At 39.8% G+C, this 20,101-nt stretch overlaps 1 protein-coding gene across 1 annotated transcript in view; it reads right to left on the bottom strand.

Annotated features, from left to right (window-relative positions):
• Positions 1–13,285, bottom strand: part of Ccny (cyclin Y) — a 142,658-nt gene extending 129,373 nt beyond the window's left edge. Inside the window, exon 1 of the mRNA XM_028763794.1 lies at positions 12,654–13,285. Within this exon, the coding sequence (XP_028619627.1) occupies positions 12,654–12,807 (154 nt within the window). The 5' untranslated portion in view covers positions 12,808–13,285. The remainder of the gene's footprint in view (positions 1–12,653) is intronic.
• Between the last annotated feature and the right edge of the window lie 6,816 nt (positions 13,286–20,101).

Raw genomic sequence — 20,101 nt, 5'->3', positions numbered from 1 at the left:
CTCACAGATCAGACTGAGCAACAAAGAGAAAATAATGAGGATGGGAAGCAAGATTTGGAGAATAACCTTTTAAAATTAATCAATCAAAATAAAATGGACAGCAGACTATCAGAATTGCAATATAAAGTAAAAAATCAAATTGTGGAGGCAAAATCTTCAACAGAGAATACAGGAATTCAAGGAATAGGGGGACCAACAAAAAGAGAGAGATGAAGTGTAACACAGACCTTAAGGGAGGAATTTAAAATTTCAATTAAGGAAAATACTCAGGTAGAGACAGAGGAGAAAATTAGAGAAAGCCAACCAAAGGTTATTAGCAAACAGACTTTAGTCTATCCGGTTAATATACAACAAAGACCTCCAGATGATGATTATCCACAGGGTTATCAGGAATTTGAATGGCAACCCAGGGATGTGTTAGAACTGAGGGAATTTAAGGAAAGTGTCACTAATTTTGGAATGCATTTGCCATTTGTAAAACAAATCCTGACTTCTTGGGCTATTAAAAATACAGTAATTCCCCAAGACTGGAAAGATATGACAAGAGCAACAACCTGCTGCAAATTTACAATGGTTCTCATGGTGGAGAGATGAAGCGAGGGAGACAGCATGACAAAATAGAGCCAGGGGTAGAGAGATTTCACCAGAGCAGCTGTTTGGTGAAGATCGCTTTGCTGAAGTAGAAATGCAGGCTGTATATGATGAAGAAACTCTGGCATTGTGCTGATTGTCAGCCTTAAAGGCCTGAGACAAGTCACAGAATCAGGGAAAAGACTTGAATCATTTACTCAAGTCATGCAAGATCCAAAGAAACCTTTCCTGACTTTTTGCAAAGGATATCCTCAGCTAAAAAAAAAAAAATGGAGTGTATCAGATTCAGCAGCAAAAGGCAATAATCAAGTCTTTAGCCTTTGAAAATGAGAATGCCGAATACAAGGAAAAGCTAGAAATAAACATACCTTTCATTGGAAATATCCAAAAGAGTTCATCCATGTTCATTGTTGTTCTATTTCATAGTAGCCAGGATGCATAAACAGCCTAGGTGTCCATTAATTCATGAATGAATAATAAAAATGTAGTGCATGTACACAATGGGCTATTACTTAGCTATTAAGAAAATTAAATTATGAGGGCTGGAGAGATGGCTCACCAGTTAAGAGCACCAACTGTTCTTTCAGAGGTCCTGAGTTTAATTCCCAGCAACCACATGGTGGTTCACAACCATCTGTAATGGGATCTGATGCCCTCTTCTGGTGTATGTGAAAGCAGCGACATTGTAAACACATACATAAAATTAATTAATTAATTAATTAATTAATTAAAAACAAACAACAACAACAGCAAAAAACAAGAACAGTAAGAAGTACAGAATCCAAAAAGCAAGGTTAAAACATTAAAAAATAGACAGAAAATTAAATTATGAAATTTGCAGTTAAATGGACTAAACTAGATACATTCATTCTGAGTAGAAGTGACCCAGTCCCAGAAAGACAATCACTGAACTTTTTTCTCTCATGTGAATATTACCTTTGAATCTTAAATATGTATGTTTCATTTGGAAGACATAGTTAGGGAACCAGTAAGAGGCTATGGGGGATATGGAACTCTTTCAAAGGAAGGAATGCAGAATATAATGACACCAAGGGAAAAAGAGAACGATGAAACAATTCAGTGGAATAGGAGATGAAATGGCAGAATAAAAGACAGAGAATAAGGAGGGATAACACTAAAGAGCTTTTGAAAAAGCAACATGGAAACCTACTACTGTAGAAGTATCCTGAAATATATACATATATAAAATTTAAATGGGGCCCTGAACAGCCTGCTATCCCAGGGGAACCAAGATTCTCCAGCTGTCCCCACCACCATCTTCATCAGACCTGAGACTCCTGAACCATACAGGTAAGTTTCCCTTTCCCCACCCTTCTTTCCTGCTGAGCCCTCTGGACCAAGCCAACCTGCCCTGAGCAGCCTGCTAGCCAGGGAGACCTCCATTCTCCTGCCACTTCTCTGTCCACCTTCATTGGACATTTCCTGAACCATACATACAGACCTACAAATCAGAAATCATACAGCCCAAAGATACCCATCAGAGGCCTGCCATCAGGACCATTCAGATGGCTAAAGGCCTTCAAAAGAAGACAACAGAAGCCAGGGGAATGTGACACCTTCAAAATACAACCACCCTTCTACAGCTAGATCTGGATATCCTAATACAACCGAAACACAAGAAAATGACCTAAAATTCAATTGTATAACGATGATAGAGGCTATCCCTTAAAGACATACAGGAAAATACAATTAAAAAGGTGAAGGAAAGCCGGGTGGTGGTGACGCACGCCTTTAATCCCAGCACTTGGGAGGCAGAGGCAGGAGGATTTCGGAGTTCGAGGCCAGCCTGGTCTACGGAGTGAGTTCCAGGACAGCCAGGGCTACACAGAGAAATCCTGCCTCAAAAAAAAAAAAAAAAAAAAAGGTGAAGGAAATAAGTAAAACTGTTCAAGACCTGAGAGTGGAAACAGGAGCAACAATGAAAACACAAACTGAGGAAATCCTGGAGATGAAAAGCCTAGGGAAGATAACAGAACAACACATATGAGCAGCACCAACAAAATACAGGAGATGGAAGAGAGAATCTCAGGCATAGAAAATATAATAGAAGAAATTGATACATCAGTCAAAGAAAATGTTAAATTTAAAAAAATTCCTGAACCAAAACATCCAGGAAATCTGGGATTCCATGAACAGACCTAATCTAAGAACAATAGGAATAGGTGAAGAATCCTAGCTCCAAGACCCAGAAAATATTCTCAACAAAATCAGAAAAAAACTTTCCCAACCTAATGAAAGAGATGTGTATAAACATACCAAAAGCTTATAGAACAACAATTAGACTGGACTAGAGAAGAAAATCCTCCTGCCACATAATAATCGAAACACATAATCTACAGAACAAAGAAAGAATATTAAAAGCAGCAAGGGAAAAAGGTCAGGTAACATACATCCGACTTCTCCACAGAGACTCTAAAAGCTAGAAGGACCTGGACAGATACCTTGAAACCTCTTAAAACAAACAAACAAACAAACAAACAAAAAACCATAGGTGCCAACCTAGACTATTATATCTAGCAAAATTCTCAATCATCTTAGATGGAAAAAAAACAAGATATTTCAAGATAAATCCAAATTCAAACAATATCTATCCACAAATCTAGAACGACAACAATATTAGAAGGAAAACTCCAACCCAAAAAGGAAGACTACATCCAAAAAATTAATCAAAATCAGGGATGAAATCAACCAGATAGAAACAAAGAAAACAATACAAAAATCAACAAAACGAAAAGCTGGAAAAGCAACTAGACAAACCTTTTCCTAAACTAACCAAGAGACAAGACAGTATCTAGATAAACGAAATCAGTAATGAAAAGGGAGACAAAACAGCTGACATAGAGCAAACACAAAGAATCATTAGGTCTTACTTCAAAAGCCTGTATTTCACAAAACTGGACTATCTTAACAAAATGGATGATTTTCTAGACAAATACCACTTAACCAAAGTTAAATCAAGATCAAGTAAACTATTTTAAAAGCTTCATAAACCCTAATGAAGTAGAAGTCCCCCTACCAAAAAAAGGCCAGGGTCAGATGGTTTTACCAAACTTTCAAAGAGGACCTTATATGATTCCACAAAATAGAAATAGAAGGAACACTGCCAAACTCATTCTATAAGGACACAGTCACCCTGATACATAAACCACACAAAGATTTAGCAAAGAAAGAGAACTTCAGACCAATTTGTCTTATGAGAACTGATACAAAAATACTCAATAAAATATTCAAAAATCGAATCCAGGAACACATCAAAGACATCATTCATCAACATCAAGTAGGCTTCATCCCAGCAATGCAAGAATGGTTCAATATTTGAAAATCTATCAACATAATCCACCATATCTCATTAGATGCTGAAAAAAACCTTTGATAAAATCCAACACTCCTTCATGTTAAAGGTATTAGAAAAATCAGGGATACAGAGCACATATCTAAACATAAAGCAATATTCACCACACCAAGAGTTAACATCAAACTAAATGGAGGGAAACTTAAAAGCATTTCCACTAAAATCAGGGATAAGACAAGGCTGCCCACTCTCTCCCTATCTATTCAATATAGTACTTGAAGTTCTTGCCAGAGCAATAAAACAACTAAAGGATATCAAGGGGATACAAATTAGAAAAGAAGAAGTCAAAGTAACAATATTTGCAGATGATATGGTGGCACACATAAGTGACTCCAAAAATTGTACCAGAATTCCTATAGCTGAGAAACAACTTCAGCAAAGTGAGTAGATAAAAAATTAACTTAAAGAAAATCTAGCTCTCCTTTAGACAAATGGTAAACAGGCTGAGAAAGAAATTAGGGAAACCACACCCTCTACAATGGCCGCAAATAATATAAAATATCTTGGTGGAACTCTAACCAATCAAGTGAAAGATCTGTATAACAAGAATTTCAAATTCCTAAAGAAAGAAACTGAAGATGATATCAGATGAAAAGACCTCCCATACTCAAGGATGGCCATATCACCAAAAGAAATCTACAGAGTCAATGCAATCCACATCAAAATTCCAACATAATTTTTTATAGACCTTGAAAGAGCAATTCTTAACTTCATATTGAAAAACAACAATCATGAACAATAAAAGAACTTCCAAGCTGGGCAGTGGTGGCACACGCCTTTGGTCCCAGCACGTGGGAAGCAGAAGCAGGTGGATTTCCGAGTTAGAGGCCAGCCTGTTCTACAGAGTGAGTTTCAGGATAGCCAGGGCTATACAGAGAAACACTGTCTGGGGGTGGGGGGATGAAAAGAACTTCCGGGAGGGATCACCATCCCTGACCTCAAGCTGTACTGCAAAGCAATAGTGATAAAAATTGCTTGGTATTGGTATAGAAACAGACATGTTGATCAATGGAATCAAATCAAAATCTCAGAAGTAAACCACACACCTATGGACACTTAATTTTTGATAAAGAAGGCAAAACCATACAATGGAAAAATTAAAGCACTTCCAACAAATTGTGCTGGACTAATTGGATGTCTCTATGTAAAAGAACGTAAATAGATCCAAGATCACCTTGTAAAAAACTCAAGTCTAAGTGGATCAAGGACCTCAACATAAAACAAGATACATTAAATCTCAAGAAGGCAAAAGTGGGAAATACCCTTAAATGCACTGGTACAAGAGACAACTTCCTGAACAGAACACCAATGGCTCAGGGACTAAGATCAACAATGGATAGATAAATGAGATCTCATGAAACTGCAAATCTTCTCTAAAGCAAAGGACACTGTCAAAAAGACCAATTGGCAGCCTAAAGATTGGGAAAGAATCTTCACCAACCATACATCTAAAGGAGGGCTAATATACAAAACTTATAAAGACCTCAACAAGTTGGACACTAATAACACAATTAAAAAATGGAATACAGAACTAAACAGAGAATTCTCAACAGAGGAATCTCTAATGGCTGAGAAGCACTTGAAGAAATGTTCAAAGTCCGTAGTCAACAGGGAAATGCAAATCAAAACAACTCTGAGGTTCCATTTTACACTGATCAGAATGGCTAAGATCAAAAGCTCACGAGATAGCAGATGCTGCGGAGGATGTGGAGCAAGAGGAACACTCCTCCATTGCTGGTGAGAGTGCACTTTGGAAATTAATTTGGTGTTTCCTCAGAAAACTAGAAATAGTTCTACCTCAAGACCCTGCTATACCACTCCTGGACTTATACCCAAAAGATGCTCTACTATCTCACAAAGACACTTGCTCAACTATGTTCATAGCAGCTTTATTTATAATAGCAAGAAACTGGAAACAAACTAGATGTCCCTCAACTGAAGAATGGATAAAGAAAATCTGGTACATCTATGCAATGAAATACTATTCAGCTATTAAAAACCAAGACACCATGAATTTTGCAGGCAAATGAACAGAGGAGATGGAAGAAAGTGAACATTATCAAAATGCATTTTAGGAAATTCTCAAGGAATTAAGAAAATCACCCATCTAGAGTACAACACTTGCCTATGACATGTCTTCAACATTCAGTTGTGCCAATATCTGCAAGCATATAGACTCACATGTACAGTATATCCTACTCATCCTTCAGCCAGGTCTGGATCAGAAGAGTCTAAAACAGAAGTGACTTGCAACCCATCACTCATCAAAGACTGCTGCAAGGCCTATGGAACAAACTGGCATGAATATAACTGTAACCAACAATTATCTTCAGGTACAGAATTAAGAGAACAGTTGTGACTTTTCCTATCAGTGGTAAGTAGTCTTTTTTTCTTGACCTCTGAATAACTTCATGAAGGGTAACTCCTGGAGAGTTGGTTAAACTGCCCACAACTTTCAAAACCACAAATAATCTCACACTAGTATAAAGGGTTAGCAAGTTCCCAATGGGCATCAAAGGACCCTACCTACCTTAATACAAGTTACTGACATACCAGGAACAAATGCTGCCTCTTTCTGTGTTTGGAGTGTGGTGGGGAAATGCATATATCTGCCATTAAAAGAAACTCAGATAGTTTGGAAGAGTCAGGAACAAATCATCAATCTTTAATACTAGTAGTTGTTGCCTGGAATGATTTTCAAGATAGAAGAAAGACAGTGGTGGCACACTCAAAAAGTCTTGACATGTAATTTTAAAATTTTACTAATAATTTGACAATATTCAGTTGTCCTTCAGTAGCTGCAGGTGATTGTTCCAGGATCCTGTTAGATATCAGACTCTGCAGGTATTTGAGTACCTCCAAGAAATGGCCGAGTATCTGTACATAGATGACACACATCCTATGTACACAGAAATGTTCTCTGGATTACTTACAACACTGAATATAACTGTTATTTAGATAGTTATTAGCATGTGTGCCAAATAGACACACAAAACAAGTTTACCTGTATTTAGTACAGATATGATTGTTTAAAAGTATTTGCAGTCTGCAGTTAAATAAATCCATATATGGAACACAAGGATACCAATGTCCAACCATAACAGAGAAATTGAAATATTCAGACATAGATATGTACAGACACAAAGTGAATCTATACACATTTTTACTTAAATCTGTTGCCATTACATGATTCAATACCAAAATAACCCTAGAGCAGCAGAGTTACACTGCCAACCAGCCCAGCTGCATCTTAGAATTACTCGAAAATTTTTAAATAAACCTATTCATACTATTGAATAGGCTTACATTTCTGCTCTAAATAATAACAATACTGGAAACTTCTGGTTAGATAAATTCTAGATCCATCTGTTGAACTTAGGAGACAGAATACTATTTTTATGACAAGTTAGTATTTAGAGGTCTAAACTAGCATGGTCATAAAAAATGGTCTGTAGAGGACCCTACAGTCTCCATTCGAAACCTTACTGCCAGCTTTATGCTCTAAATTACCCTCAGTCTGAAGAATAAGTTTATGGTCTTCCAGAGGTTTTTCTCAAAAAAGGCCTCACAAATGAACTTAGATATCTCTTAGAGCATGTCTTAGTTAGGGTTTCTATTGCTGCGATGAACCACCATGATCAAAGACCAACTTGTGGAAGAAAGGGGTTTTTTGAGTGACATTTCCAGATCATAGTTCATCATTGGAGGAAGTCAGGACAAGAATTCAAATATAGCTGGAACCTAGAGGCAGGAGCTGATGCAGAGACCATGGAGGTGTACTAAGCCCACTTTCTTATAGAACCCAGGAGCACCAGCCCAGGGATGGTACCACCTACATTAGGCTGGGCCCTCCCCACATTGATCACTAATTGAGGAGAAAATGCCTGACAGCTGGATCTCACAGAGGCATTTCCCCAACTGAGGATCCTTCTCTGATGACTTTAACTTGTGTCAGGTAGACATAAAACCAGCAAGTAGAGAGCAAACCATGAGGAGTAAACCAGTAAGTAGCAAACCTCTATGGCTTCTGCATTAAGTCCTGCCTTAGCTTTCCTGAATCGACTGTGATTCAGGATATGAAAGTCAAACAAACCCTTTCTTTTCTAAGTTGCTTTGGGTCTTAGTATTTTCTTTACAGCAATAGTAAGCACAACTAAGAAAAAGCTCTAGTGCCAAGCAGCTGATTACAACCATTATATCCATTTCTTTACTATAGTGCATAGTAATATTCAATTTGGCTGTCTGAAATGGGAATATTTTTCTTTTTCTTTCTCTTTTTTTGTGGGGGGGGGAGGCAGGGGATGGGGTGTTTCTAATCTCTCTGATTTAAAACAAGGCCTCCACCAAATATAGGAAAGGAAAAATATTTCAGCAAACAGAATTCAAGAATATATCCCAAAGCTCATTCATGATTTAATGTGTAATTCATGACTTACGTGTTATGTAATATATCACATAAGTTGGTGCAGGGACAGAAATCACATGATTGATTACCTCAATCGATTCAGCAAAATGCAACCCTTCATAATTAAAGTTCTGGAGAAAATAGGACTACAAGGAACTTATCAACATAATAAAAGCCATATATAACAAACCCATACCCAACACTGTACTAGTCGGGGAGGGGATTGAAAGCATTTCCGATAAAGTAAGGAATAAGGCAAAGATGTCCGTCTATTCCTTACCCAGTAGTATTCCTTCAGCTTTAGGTAGGGCAATAGGATGAAAGAAAGATAAATGACAGAAGTGGGAACGAAGTAGGTCAGAGTAATCTTATTGGCAAACAATATAATCTATGCATAAGAGACACAAAAGACCACCAGAAAAATATTAGAGCTAATAAAAATACCTTCAGCAAAGAGACAGGACACAAAATCAATATTCAAAAATTAGCTTTTTTAGATATCAATAAAGAATATGTTGAGGAAGAAATCAGAAAAATAATTCCATTCACAATTCAAAAACTTTGTAATAAGGGCTAGCCAAAGTAAACTTCTACAGTGAAAACTTTAAAACACTAAAAAAAATTAATTGAAGATACTATAAGATGGGAAACCATACCATGCTCATAAAGTAAATAATATTATGAAAACAGCTATGCTATCAAAAAACCTACAGATTGGTTAAAATTCCCATCAAAATTGCAACACCAAGATTCTTCTTCATAAATATGAAAAGGGGAAAAAAAAAAGCTTAAAATTCACAGGTAAACAAAAAGCAATCCTGAGCAAAACAACAATGCTGGAGGTTACCACTGAACCTGACTTCACCTTGTACTACAAAACATTACAATAAAAGTATCATTGGCACTTGCCTTTAATCCCAGCACTCAAGAGGCAGAGGCAGGAGGATCTCTCTGAATCTGAGGCCAGTTTGATTTTCTTAGTGATTTCCAAGACAGCCAGAGCTACAAAGACCCTTACTTAAAATGAAGATGAGAAAAGCAATATAAAGCTAGTATAAGAAGAACACTAGACATCAAAAGAAAAGCAGAGGCAACCCAATTATAAACTAATACAACCATAAAAATTTTTTTAACAAAATCAGAAAAATACACATTTGAGCAAACAGGCTCTTCAATGTATATTGCTGGCAAAACTGGCTAAGTACATGAAGAAGAATAAAACTAAACCCATGTCTCATCACATAAAAAAACAACTCTAAACAGATCAAAGATCTTATTTTCAAGACCTGAAACCATAAAACTAGTAAGGACAAAGTAGAAAAAAAATGTTTAAGATTCCAGCATAGGCAAATACTTCTAAACAGGACTCCAGTCTCTCAAAATAGAGAACCAAAAACTGATAAATGTGTTTTCATGAAGATAAAAAAAAATATCTGAGAACACTCAAGAAAATAAGTGCATAAAGAGATAACTTACAAATGGGAGACATCTTTGCCAGCTATATATATATTACGCAGAGTTTTAAATATAGAATGTACAAGAACTCAGAAACCTCATCACTTGTGATCAAAAACTAAACGACCTTATCAAAAAGTGGTCTAATGAATTAAACAGACAACTCTCAAAAGATGAAAAAGACGAGGTAGAAGCTGGCAACAAATATATGACCCCCAAACATGTTAATACACATCTTTAGTCCCAGATTTTGGAGCAGAAGCAGGCAGATCTCAGTGTGTTTGAGGCCAGCCTAGTGTACATATTGAGTTCCACATGCAGAGATCCTGTCTCCAAACAAAAACCAACCAAACAAACAAACAAACAAAAACAAACCCAAAACAAAAACAAAAAAATAACAATGATGATAAAAAATTAAGAATATAAGATATATTTAACATCACTAGCTATTAAGGAAACACAAATCATGAGATTTTTTTTCTTCTTCTCACCTCAATAAGAATGGCAATCATTGCCGGGCAGTGGCGGTGCATGCCTTTAATCCCAGCACTTGGGAGGCAGAGGCAGGAGGATTTCTGAGTTTGAGGCCAGCCTGGTCTACAGAGTGAGTTCCAGGACAGCCAGGGCTATACAGAGAAACCCTGTCTCGAAAAACAAAAAACAAAAAAACACAAAAGAATGGCAATTACTAAGAAAACAAATAACAACAGACGCTGGTGAACATGCAGATAAAAGGAATCTCTCTATATACTAAAGGTGAGAACGTAAACTAGTCTCGACTATGATAGTCAGTGTGGGGATCCCTGAAAAACAGATCGACCACCATAGTCAGTGTGGGGATCCCTGAAAACAGATCTACCTTAGGACTCAGTGTATCTCTGGTGGGTATTTGTTCAAAAGTTAAAGAGAAAGGAAGGAAGGAGGGAGGGAGGGAGGGAGGGAGGGAACAAACATAAAATACCAGCACATCACTGCTTATTGCACCACTGCCCACTAATTGAGGAACGGGCAAAGAGAATGTAATGTATATACAATGAAATTCTTTTCTGCCATAAAGATGCAATTATGCTTTTGAAGTAAAATGGGTACAACTGGAGATAATTATATTAAACAAATTAAGTCTCAGAAGTGCAAATAATTCATGTTTTCTCTCACTTATGGGTGAGGTATATAAAATGCTGCTATGTTGGTGGGGTGTTAAGGAAAAAGAAGCAAAACTGTTTTGGGAACAAAAGAGATTAATAAAAAAGGGGAAGGCATGAAAAATTCGAGGGTAGTGAAGGATGGAGAGGATAAGGTCAAAATACATTACATACTTGCATGAAAATGGCCTAATGCAAACCTGTACAATAAAATTAATGAAGTACTCTTTAACGCTTTTTGCTTGTCAACACTGGTAGCAATCTTCTACAATGAACTCCTCCCTTTAAAATACGGTTTTATTATGATGTTTAGAAGGAGTTCTGACTTCAATATTCTTCTACATGTTTTAAAATGTGTAAATGTGTAGCTGCAGTTCAAAATCACCTAAAGAGAGGACCAAACTAATGGATACATAAAATAACACTAGAGGGGCTGGAGAGATGGCTCAGTGATTAAGAATGTTTCTTGTTCTTCCACAGAACCCTAGACAGGATCCCAGCACAACCACCTGTAACTCCAGATCGTGAGGACATACCACCTTCCTCTTACCTCAACTGCCACACACAGGTAACACATTCTTGAATGCACACACACACACACACACACACAAACCTTAAATAACACTAGAAAATCATATAGTATCAGAATTTACTATAAACCTTATGTGAGTAACCTTATGCTACGCATTTAATAAACCTGCTGTTCTTACAATGTGACACTGAGAAATGTGACAATGAGAAAACTCTTCTTTAGTACTCAAAAGTAGCCTTTCACATTACAAGGAATACTCCATCCCAAAGGCAACAAGAATGAATCAATACCAATTATCAATTCATTCACATAAGAAAAATTACAAGTGAATTTAACTATTTAACTAGGTTATTTGTGTGAGGGTTTTCGGGGGGGGGGGGGGGAAGGCCTAAAGATGTATTTCCAATTTCTAATCTTTTAAGTTGGAAATCATATAAACTGTATTTTATGACCAATATACAATGTGAGTTTGATTACAAAACAAGAAAGATACTGCAAAACAAGTTACGATAGAACATTACTTGGTGCAATAATGCCTCCTTTAACTTTTTTTCAAATACACAAGCCACCCAGATGAATCTGAAATTTATAGGACTGTAATTCTAGCCCATGCTAAAATTAGATCACTTAACTCACAGCCGTTTGGTTAAACATTCTGAGAACCTTTTACTTCAACCCTGCAACCATATCCATAAAGTATTTATGCGTTTGTGAGAGGGACTGTATATACTCGCATACTACCTATGTATACATTTGTGCATATACAGTCACAAGCATACTCCCTTGGACCTGATTTAGATTTTAATAGGAAAAGGGGTAGAGTAGAATTGTCTGGGGGAACGAAGGTCCAGGTTAAAAAAAAAAAAAACTGTCACAATTCCCTTCCTTTTGGGAAGAGCAAACAACTCTGGCAGCATCCCTAAAGCACACTGCCTAGGGCCTCCCATGTCATCTCCGGGGTGCACACGCATGTAGACGCATCTCAGCACAGGCATGCCATACTCCCTTCCTGGACCTACCGGACGTCCCCGGCCATGCCTAGCAAAATTTCCACCATTCCCCCTTGCCAGCCCAGCCCGGGACAGCGGAGCCGCAAGGCTCCAAGTCCTGCAAAGAAGGGAGGGATAGGCCAAGGCCGAGGCCGGCGCCGCTCACCGTCGATGTTTTCCCGGTCGCTGATGTGCTGCAAATTGCAGCCAGTGTCCTCGCGGCTGAGATCCGTGTCCGGGCGGTAGGACTCCAGCCGCGAGTGAGCATTCCTCCGGAGCTTGGGGCTGGACGACACGCAGCACGAAGTTGTGTTCCCCATCGCTGACCACCCGGCTGGTAGCCCCGGGGCGCGGGCGCAGGCTCGGGCGCAAAGGTAGGCCGCCCGCGCCCCGTGGAGGGCGGAAACCGCACCGGGCCCGGGTCAGAAGCGGCGGCGGCGGCGGGGCCGCGCCATGGACGGCGGCAACGTGCGGGCGACTACGGCGACCGACAGACAGCGACCCCGGCTGTTACGGCCTCAGGCCCTGGTTTGAGGCGGAGGAGCCTGCGACTGCGGCCCCACGCAGAGCTCACCCCGCAGCGGCCATGGCGGGCGGGGCCGCGCAGGCAGCCTCCCACCGCGTTCCTGTTCAGCGCCCGGCTCCAAGCCGCGACTTCCGCAAGCGGTTCCGGTTCACGCCGGGGACACGCGAGTGCGCGCGGATACGCCGACGAGACCGCAGGAGCCGAAGCGTCCGCGGCGTTGCACGGTGAATCCCGGCGTGCAGGCTGGGGTTCGAGAGCCCCGCCCCACGCCTGCCGCGTCGGCCCCGCCCCCTCCCGCGGCCCGCCCCACGCCGGCTTGTTGCGTTTCCACCTCTCTGCTAGGCCGCGCCCTCTCCACGCAGCCCCGGTCTTTCCCAGTGCTCTGGAAGCAGACTCTTCAGGCATGGAAGTGCGCAGTACACAGCACCCTGTCTGAAAAGTCTTCGCCGTCTAGACACCAATGCGGCTCTCCGCTCTTCCGCTCTCAAGTCGCAGTGGCAGGAAGTACAAAGTGGCACCGGGAGCCACGAGGGGGCGCGCCGTGGAGGGGGCTGGTTGCAGCCTCTTCGGTGAGGCGGGCCGGTGTGTTGCTAATGTTAGAAGGAGCTCCAAATTGAGTTTGGGAGTTCAGCTTCTGTCAGTCTCTACGGAGGACTTGGGAGTCAGCCTGGAAACAGAGGCTGAAGTCGTGATGAATTAGCCGTAGTGTTCTGAGTTTTGGACTACACTTGTTTTATGTTTTATCTGCCGCGGATTTTGCTCCCTGCTCTGAGCTGTAATAATGGCATATGTTGAGATAAGTGGCAGAATGCCTTGGGAAATGATGGCTGAAGAGTGGTGGTGCTGACCAGATGGGAGAGGAAACACTAAAGGGGAGTTCTAGAGAATTGCAGCCCTGGAAGGGTGGGTAGACAGCACCAAAACAAAATATTCTTTATCAAGGCTATACTGACCTTCCCAGTGCAAATGGAATGTACTGTCTTTTCTCCTAAAGGATAAAATGAGACAAAGGGAGTTCCGTCTTTAAAGAAATTTGTAATATGCCATCTGGCAAAATCCCTCCTCCAGTCAACCTTTTTGAAAGATCAAAGTGTGTGCTCCAGGTTGTGTTCCATTCTCAAAATGTGTGGTTTGCTTAGCAATTGCACGTACTGCTTTAGGTTAGCCAATATCATAGAAATGTGAGACCAGGCTCTGACTTATCAGAGCAAGACCCAAGACCCCTTTATAAGGAATAGAAACCCAGTAACACGACCACATGACTTACCACAGTGCACCATTTTGCAGAAGTAAAACTTTTGTCTATACCATTTTTTATGACTCCCAGGGCTATTTCTAACAACAGGAATGTTTGGAGCATATGAGCAACTCCTTGAGGGCAAACATTGAGACTCTCTGGGGTAATGTTAAGGAGGGTCAAAAATACATTTTCTGTTCTTACAGCTCTTTGAAATAGAGTTGTGAGAGAGCATGACATATCCACTCAGACATAGTAAATATCAACTTAATCAAAGTTCATAGTGATGTTAGTGTTATGTTTGGAGGTCATGAGAGAAATGGGAAAGCATTCAGGAACAGTAGAATCTGCGTGTGGGTCATTGGAAGAATGTTTGGAATGGAGGGGAAGGCCGGATTTTGGGAAGTTGGACCCACCCATCTTGCCAGATCGTAGGACAGACACTGGTCAGAGGGGCTGTTTTTGTTCCCTCTACTTTTCCCACTCTCTCTTCGATGCGCTCACCACATTCTCTTCAGAAATTATATCTCTTTAGATATACTGGGGAGTATGGTCATCAAGCTTGAAATAGAAATTTAGGCATTAAGCTCCAGTAGTGATTTACATAGTTGTCACATACACATACATAGTTGCCTACATGTACACAAATTTACTCAGTATTCCAGGTAGAGGTGCCACTGGACTGACAAACAGTGAAATTTCATGAAGAATTAATTGTAGGACTCTAAGCAACTACGGACAGAGTTGAGATGCCGAATGAGAGTCATGTTGAGCCACCATGCCAACACTGCCATGCACTGGTTTGTAGTAAACATTATTAAAATTCCCAGTGCTGGGTTTCTACCTGCCTTTGACTATTTATGTTCTTGGATGAAAGACACAGTCTTTATATTTTTAAATATGCTTTAGTCAGCACAAAGGCAGGGCAATGTCTACCCTCCATATTGTTAGAATTTACCTTCCAGTTGTTAACCCAAGTTATTACTTACTGTGTTTCATCTGGACTGCTCTTAACTTCAATTGGCCAGCCCACAGGACCATGTTTTTATAGTTCAGCCAACTCATGGTGGCTCTCCTTTCTCCTCTCCTGCACATTCTTTTCATGACTGCTCCTTTTTTCCCTCTTTCTGGTCTCAAACCTGGGAAACTTAAACTCACCTAGGTGTCTTCTACCCAGCTATTGGCTGTCATCATCTTTATTCATGAATAAGAATTAACTTGTGGGCAGGGATCCAGGGGCTACGTGCAGACTCCAGATCTTGACCCCTCACCCCTACCTCCTGCAGCTTAACATTACAATAGCCAGTACAAAACCTCAGCACAGTTTTTTTTTGTTTTGTTTTGTATTGTTTTGCTTTTTGTTTTCACATTTAAGTCTATTTTATTATCCCCAGTGTATAAATGTTTTAAAAGCAAGTGAATTTGTTTAATGGCAAAAACATTAGAAGAAATTGTCTAAGTATTGGCATTTGGCTCTAATTCGAAAATCCAGCTGCCTTCACAACACTAACTCTCCTGTATTGTTGAGAAGGAGGGAAGGAGGGAAGCAAATTGGAAACAATCTATATTTGTGAGTGGAAAGACTTGATTCTTCTATGTTCAGAAGGAAGCTGCAAGCTGAATGCTTAAAACTAGTTCTAGACTTGGAGAAGACAGAGGAGGGAATTTGAGAATCTTGCTGTTTCTGCAGGGTGGCAGGGTGAGCAGAGCTTTTAGGAACAAGTATGCATCTAGCCTGAGAAACATCAGTGTGTCACTTGTGAATCTTCAGTGCAGGGGCTAGTTCCTCAATATGGTTAGTTCCCCCAGGGGTGAAAACTTCAAGGAGGCTACCTTCAAAACATTCAGCCCGAAGATACTGTAGCAAAGAATGACCTTGAACTTTGAATCCTCTTACTCCAAGCTCCCCAGTGCTTGGATTATAGGCCTGTACCTCCATCCCAGTTGCTTACATTTGTTGTCTGTTTGTTTGTTTTATGAAGCATGTGTTTATTTATTTGGTGCAGGGACCTATACCATGGCACTTGGGTAGAGGTCAGAGGACAACTTTTGTAGGTTGGTTTGTGTTGCTGTAAATCTCCAACCCAAATAAGCCCGTGCAAGGAAAACACAATTAATATGAATACAAGCTGTGCGCCTAGATTGGGCAGATCTACCACTACACTACTATATTCTCCAGCTATGAGATCCCTTATAACTTGTGGTTTCCCAATCACTAGCTCTTGCCAGTATTTGATTCACTCCATGTCCTAGGCAGCCCGTCTTGGGAAAGTGTAATTAGCATCAAAATATAAACAGCAGTAGGGCAATCCACATTTCCCCCTTTTTGTCCAATTAAAAGGCTCTTTTCTCTCAGATATAAATTGAATACAACTATTACCATTCTACAATTTATAAGATATAAGATACACAAAACACCCAGTCCATCAATTTTGTTGATTAAATAAAGCACCCTGCCATCTATCCTAACTTAAAAGACATAATTCTACACTTGACTTATGTCCTGGTTTTAAGCTGTATGCCATCTGAAAACCATCCTCTCAAATCTATTTCATCTTTCTCAACAGCTTGGGTTGGCTATGAGACTACAACTAGTCTTCAACCCCACCAGAAATCCAAGGATAACTAATATTTACCTGACAATATGAGAAGCACAAAATATAGCTTCCAAAATTTAGCCAATTTATAGAGGTAGCTGATCAACTGGACAGTCCCTTACTCTTCAAAATGTTGGAGCATCAGTCTTCAGCCTTCTGGCCTAGGATAATCTGACAGACCTTTGTAACACAGAATTTTGAAGGACTGATTACCCTATCTTGGCAGAGATTTTCAGTCGACTAGTCCACATAGTGTGTCCTTTTTCTGGACAGTATTTTGTCTGTAGATGAATTGAGGCAATTCTTGCCTAGTGGCTGTATCGCCACAACTGGAGCAACTCCACTGATGCTCAATTTCTTCTTTGAACCAAGAAAGGGGTGCTGTCAGTTGCAGACAGGTCTCTAGTCAAATGATCTTTAATAAAGGAATGTCCATAAACATCATATTCTGTGGACTTCTGATACCTTTGAAGACTATCTATATATGTAAAGCATTTCTTAACTGTTAAGACTTGACTACTCTCTGCCAATTCTACTTGAAATATCTCAAAAACATCCTTTTAAATAACTCAGAACCATAAGTTTGCTTTCTGGCCCTTAATTTGTATTGCTTAATCATATAATCATGTATACACTTTATAATACCAGTTATAGAAGGACTGGGTCTCTAAGCCTTGCATTCTTAAATGTGTTGTATAGACACAATGCCTATATGAGAGTAACAATATTAGCCCCAATTTTATATCAATAAGAAATTCACACCAATGAAAACTTTAAATTTGTATCAAATAAATTCTGTACCAACGTAAGAGATTATAACCTCAACTTTGTATCAATTATAAAGATTTCTACCAATGTAAGATATAGCTATGTAATGTTTTGTTTAAGAGTAAATTGATAATCTATCCCTATTTGTCTATTTTTATAACTTCTATGGTATTACTGTATCTCCCCTTTCTCTTCCACCTGCTTCCCCTTTATCTAAGAAGGAAGGATAGAGAAGAGGAAAGGAAAGGTAGAAATCCCTGAGTTTAAGCTCTCTAGTTCCCTCCCTGTCCAAAGCTACATTTGTAAAGCATCCCTTAAATGACACATATCTATAATTCATAAAATAACCGGAACCATCCACCCCAACATAAGGATGATCTTCTTTTGCCTGCTTCCAGCTGAACTGGGGCAAAGAATTCCCTTCAGGAGGCCCAAAGGGAAATAGGAAAATTGGCTTTGTCAAAGGAGAGCTAGTGTGAATCATTTGCCTTCCAGTCACTATGTGTGGAGAAAGTTCATTGCTTAGCTGACATCTTGACTGTGATGGTCTGAAAGGCTGAATAGGCATGCTAGCTCTTCTGGAAAAGTTCTGGATGCAAGTCTTTAAAAGAAGCAGCTTTAATGTAGTTTAGGTACAATCAAACATAGAGCTGTAATGGAAGGTCCCAGAATCTCAGCATTCTAGATTGTGAATCTTTTCAGGGCTGACTTTATCTTCTTTCATCCTGAAGTATACAAAACTTACAAGCAACATATAGTACTGTAAAGTCATTTCCATGGAGCATGCAGGCTGCAAAGATTGGTTAATGAAGATCAATAAAGATGACTGCCTTTCTTCAGAGGTTAGTTTGATCACATAACAAAACTGCAAATATAACTTTGTATACATGCCATTTTAAAGGATGGTATGTAATAGCAAGTCACGAGGAATTTGTACCCAATAAGTGTTATTGGCTGTGTATAGACATTTTAGTCTCTGCTGGTATAGCAGCTACTCCTGGTTGTCAACTTCACTGTATCTGGAATGAACTACAATCCATAATTGGAAGGCTCACCCTTGATCTCGATCTTGAGGCTGGGAGATACAAGTTTCTGACCTGAATCTTGGCATGGAAATCTTGAGGCATAGTGCCTATGAATCCCAGGAGATCAAGGCAAGGAGATCTCTGAGTTCAAGGTCTTCTGAGACAAAGCAAGTCCCAGATCCAGGCGTGTTGTCACACACCTTTAATCTAGGCCACATCTTCTGCTGGAGACCTACATAAGGACGTTGGAAGGAAGGAAGACTCTTCTTTGCCTGCTTGCCCTATGGGACTAAGCAACTGCTAGATCCTTGGATTTCCATTCACAGCTGCTGATGACCATTGTTGGGGAATTGGACTACAGACTGTAAGGCATGAACAAATTCCCTTACTATATAGAGACTATCCATAAATTCTGTGACTCTAGAGAACCCTGACTAATATAGCTGGTTCCAGCGCTGTCTCCATATATAGAGACATAAACATCACCACATATACATCCTCTATTTTGTTGTTTGTGTTAGTCTCCTTTTTCTTCTCCATCGACAAGGTCTTCAGGAGGTTTCCTTTTGTCATATCTGATTTTTATCAACTTGGAAGGAACCCACAACTTTTCTTTTCCTGTGGAAACAGGTATAACCCTTCCCCCAGCATAACACATTTCCCATTTTCCATTCTGATGTTAAAATATCCTTAATATAAACAGGCTGGTTTAGTTCAGTAGGTTTTTTTTTTCTGCAATCCAATGTCTTTCAGCAGCTGTAGTGTTTTGTTCATTAGCATTTAAAATATTTAAGGTTAATAAAGCACTATGTAATCTATCTTTGCAGGTTTTTGTTGACCCCTTTTGCCAATAAAGCATCTCCTTTAGAGTTCAATTAGACCACTCTACAATCACTTGGCCTGTAGGTGTCCAGTTCAGCTGGACAATCAAGTGGGACCCTTAGACCCTGTGGAGAGGTCTGAGATGCCTGAGAAAATAGGCACAGCAAGTCAAGAAGTCTAATCAAGCTGGCAAAGATTTTATTGTTCACACAGGCTATATACTCTGAAAACAGGATATGGGGAGGGGCAAGAAGGGAAAGAGGATTTTGCAGGTGGAGGAAGCTAGCTGCAGCTGTGGGGTTTAACTAGATTATACCTGTTGTTCTCACAAAGCCTTACCATTACCAGGGGTTCTAAAAGCATCTATCTAGCAGGATGTTGGCTAAATCTAAAGATCCAGAGGAAGGGTTACTAAGGTGGGTTGCTATGAAGCCTTGTTTGAAGTTCTGAGAACTGACAAGTGAATCATGGAAGGTAAGCAGAAAGAAGAATAGTAGATAGGAGAGCCAAGGGTGAGTGTTAGCCAAGAGTAAGGCCTTGCCATGGCTTCCCACATGTAGGATTGTGTGATATGCCTGGAACATGTTTTATATTATAACTTGCAAAAAAAACTGCTTCATCTTATTAGAGATATACACC

Source organism: Grammomys surdaster, unplaced genomic scaffold (genome assembly GCF_004785775.1).
Source record: "Grammomys surdaster isolate TR1022 unplaced genomic scaffold, NIH_TR_1.0 140, whole genome shotgun sequence".
NCBI classification, from domain to species: Eukaryota; Metazoa; Chordata; class Mammalia; order Rodentia; family Muridae; genus Grammomys; species Grammomys surdaster.
This window is presented reverse-complemented; position numbering and strand designations above follow the sequence as displayed.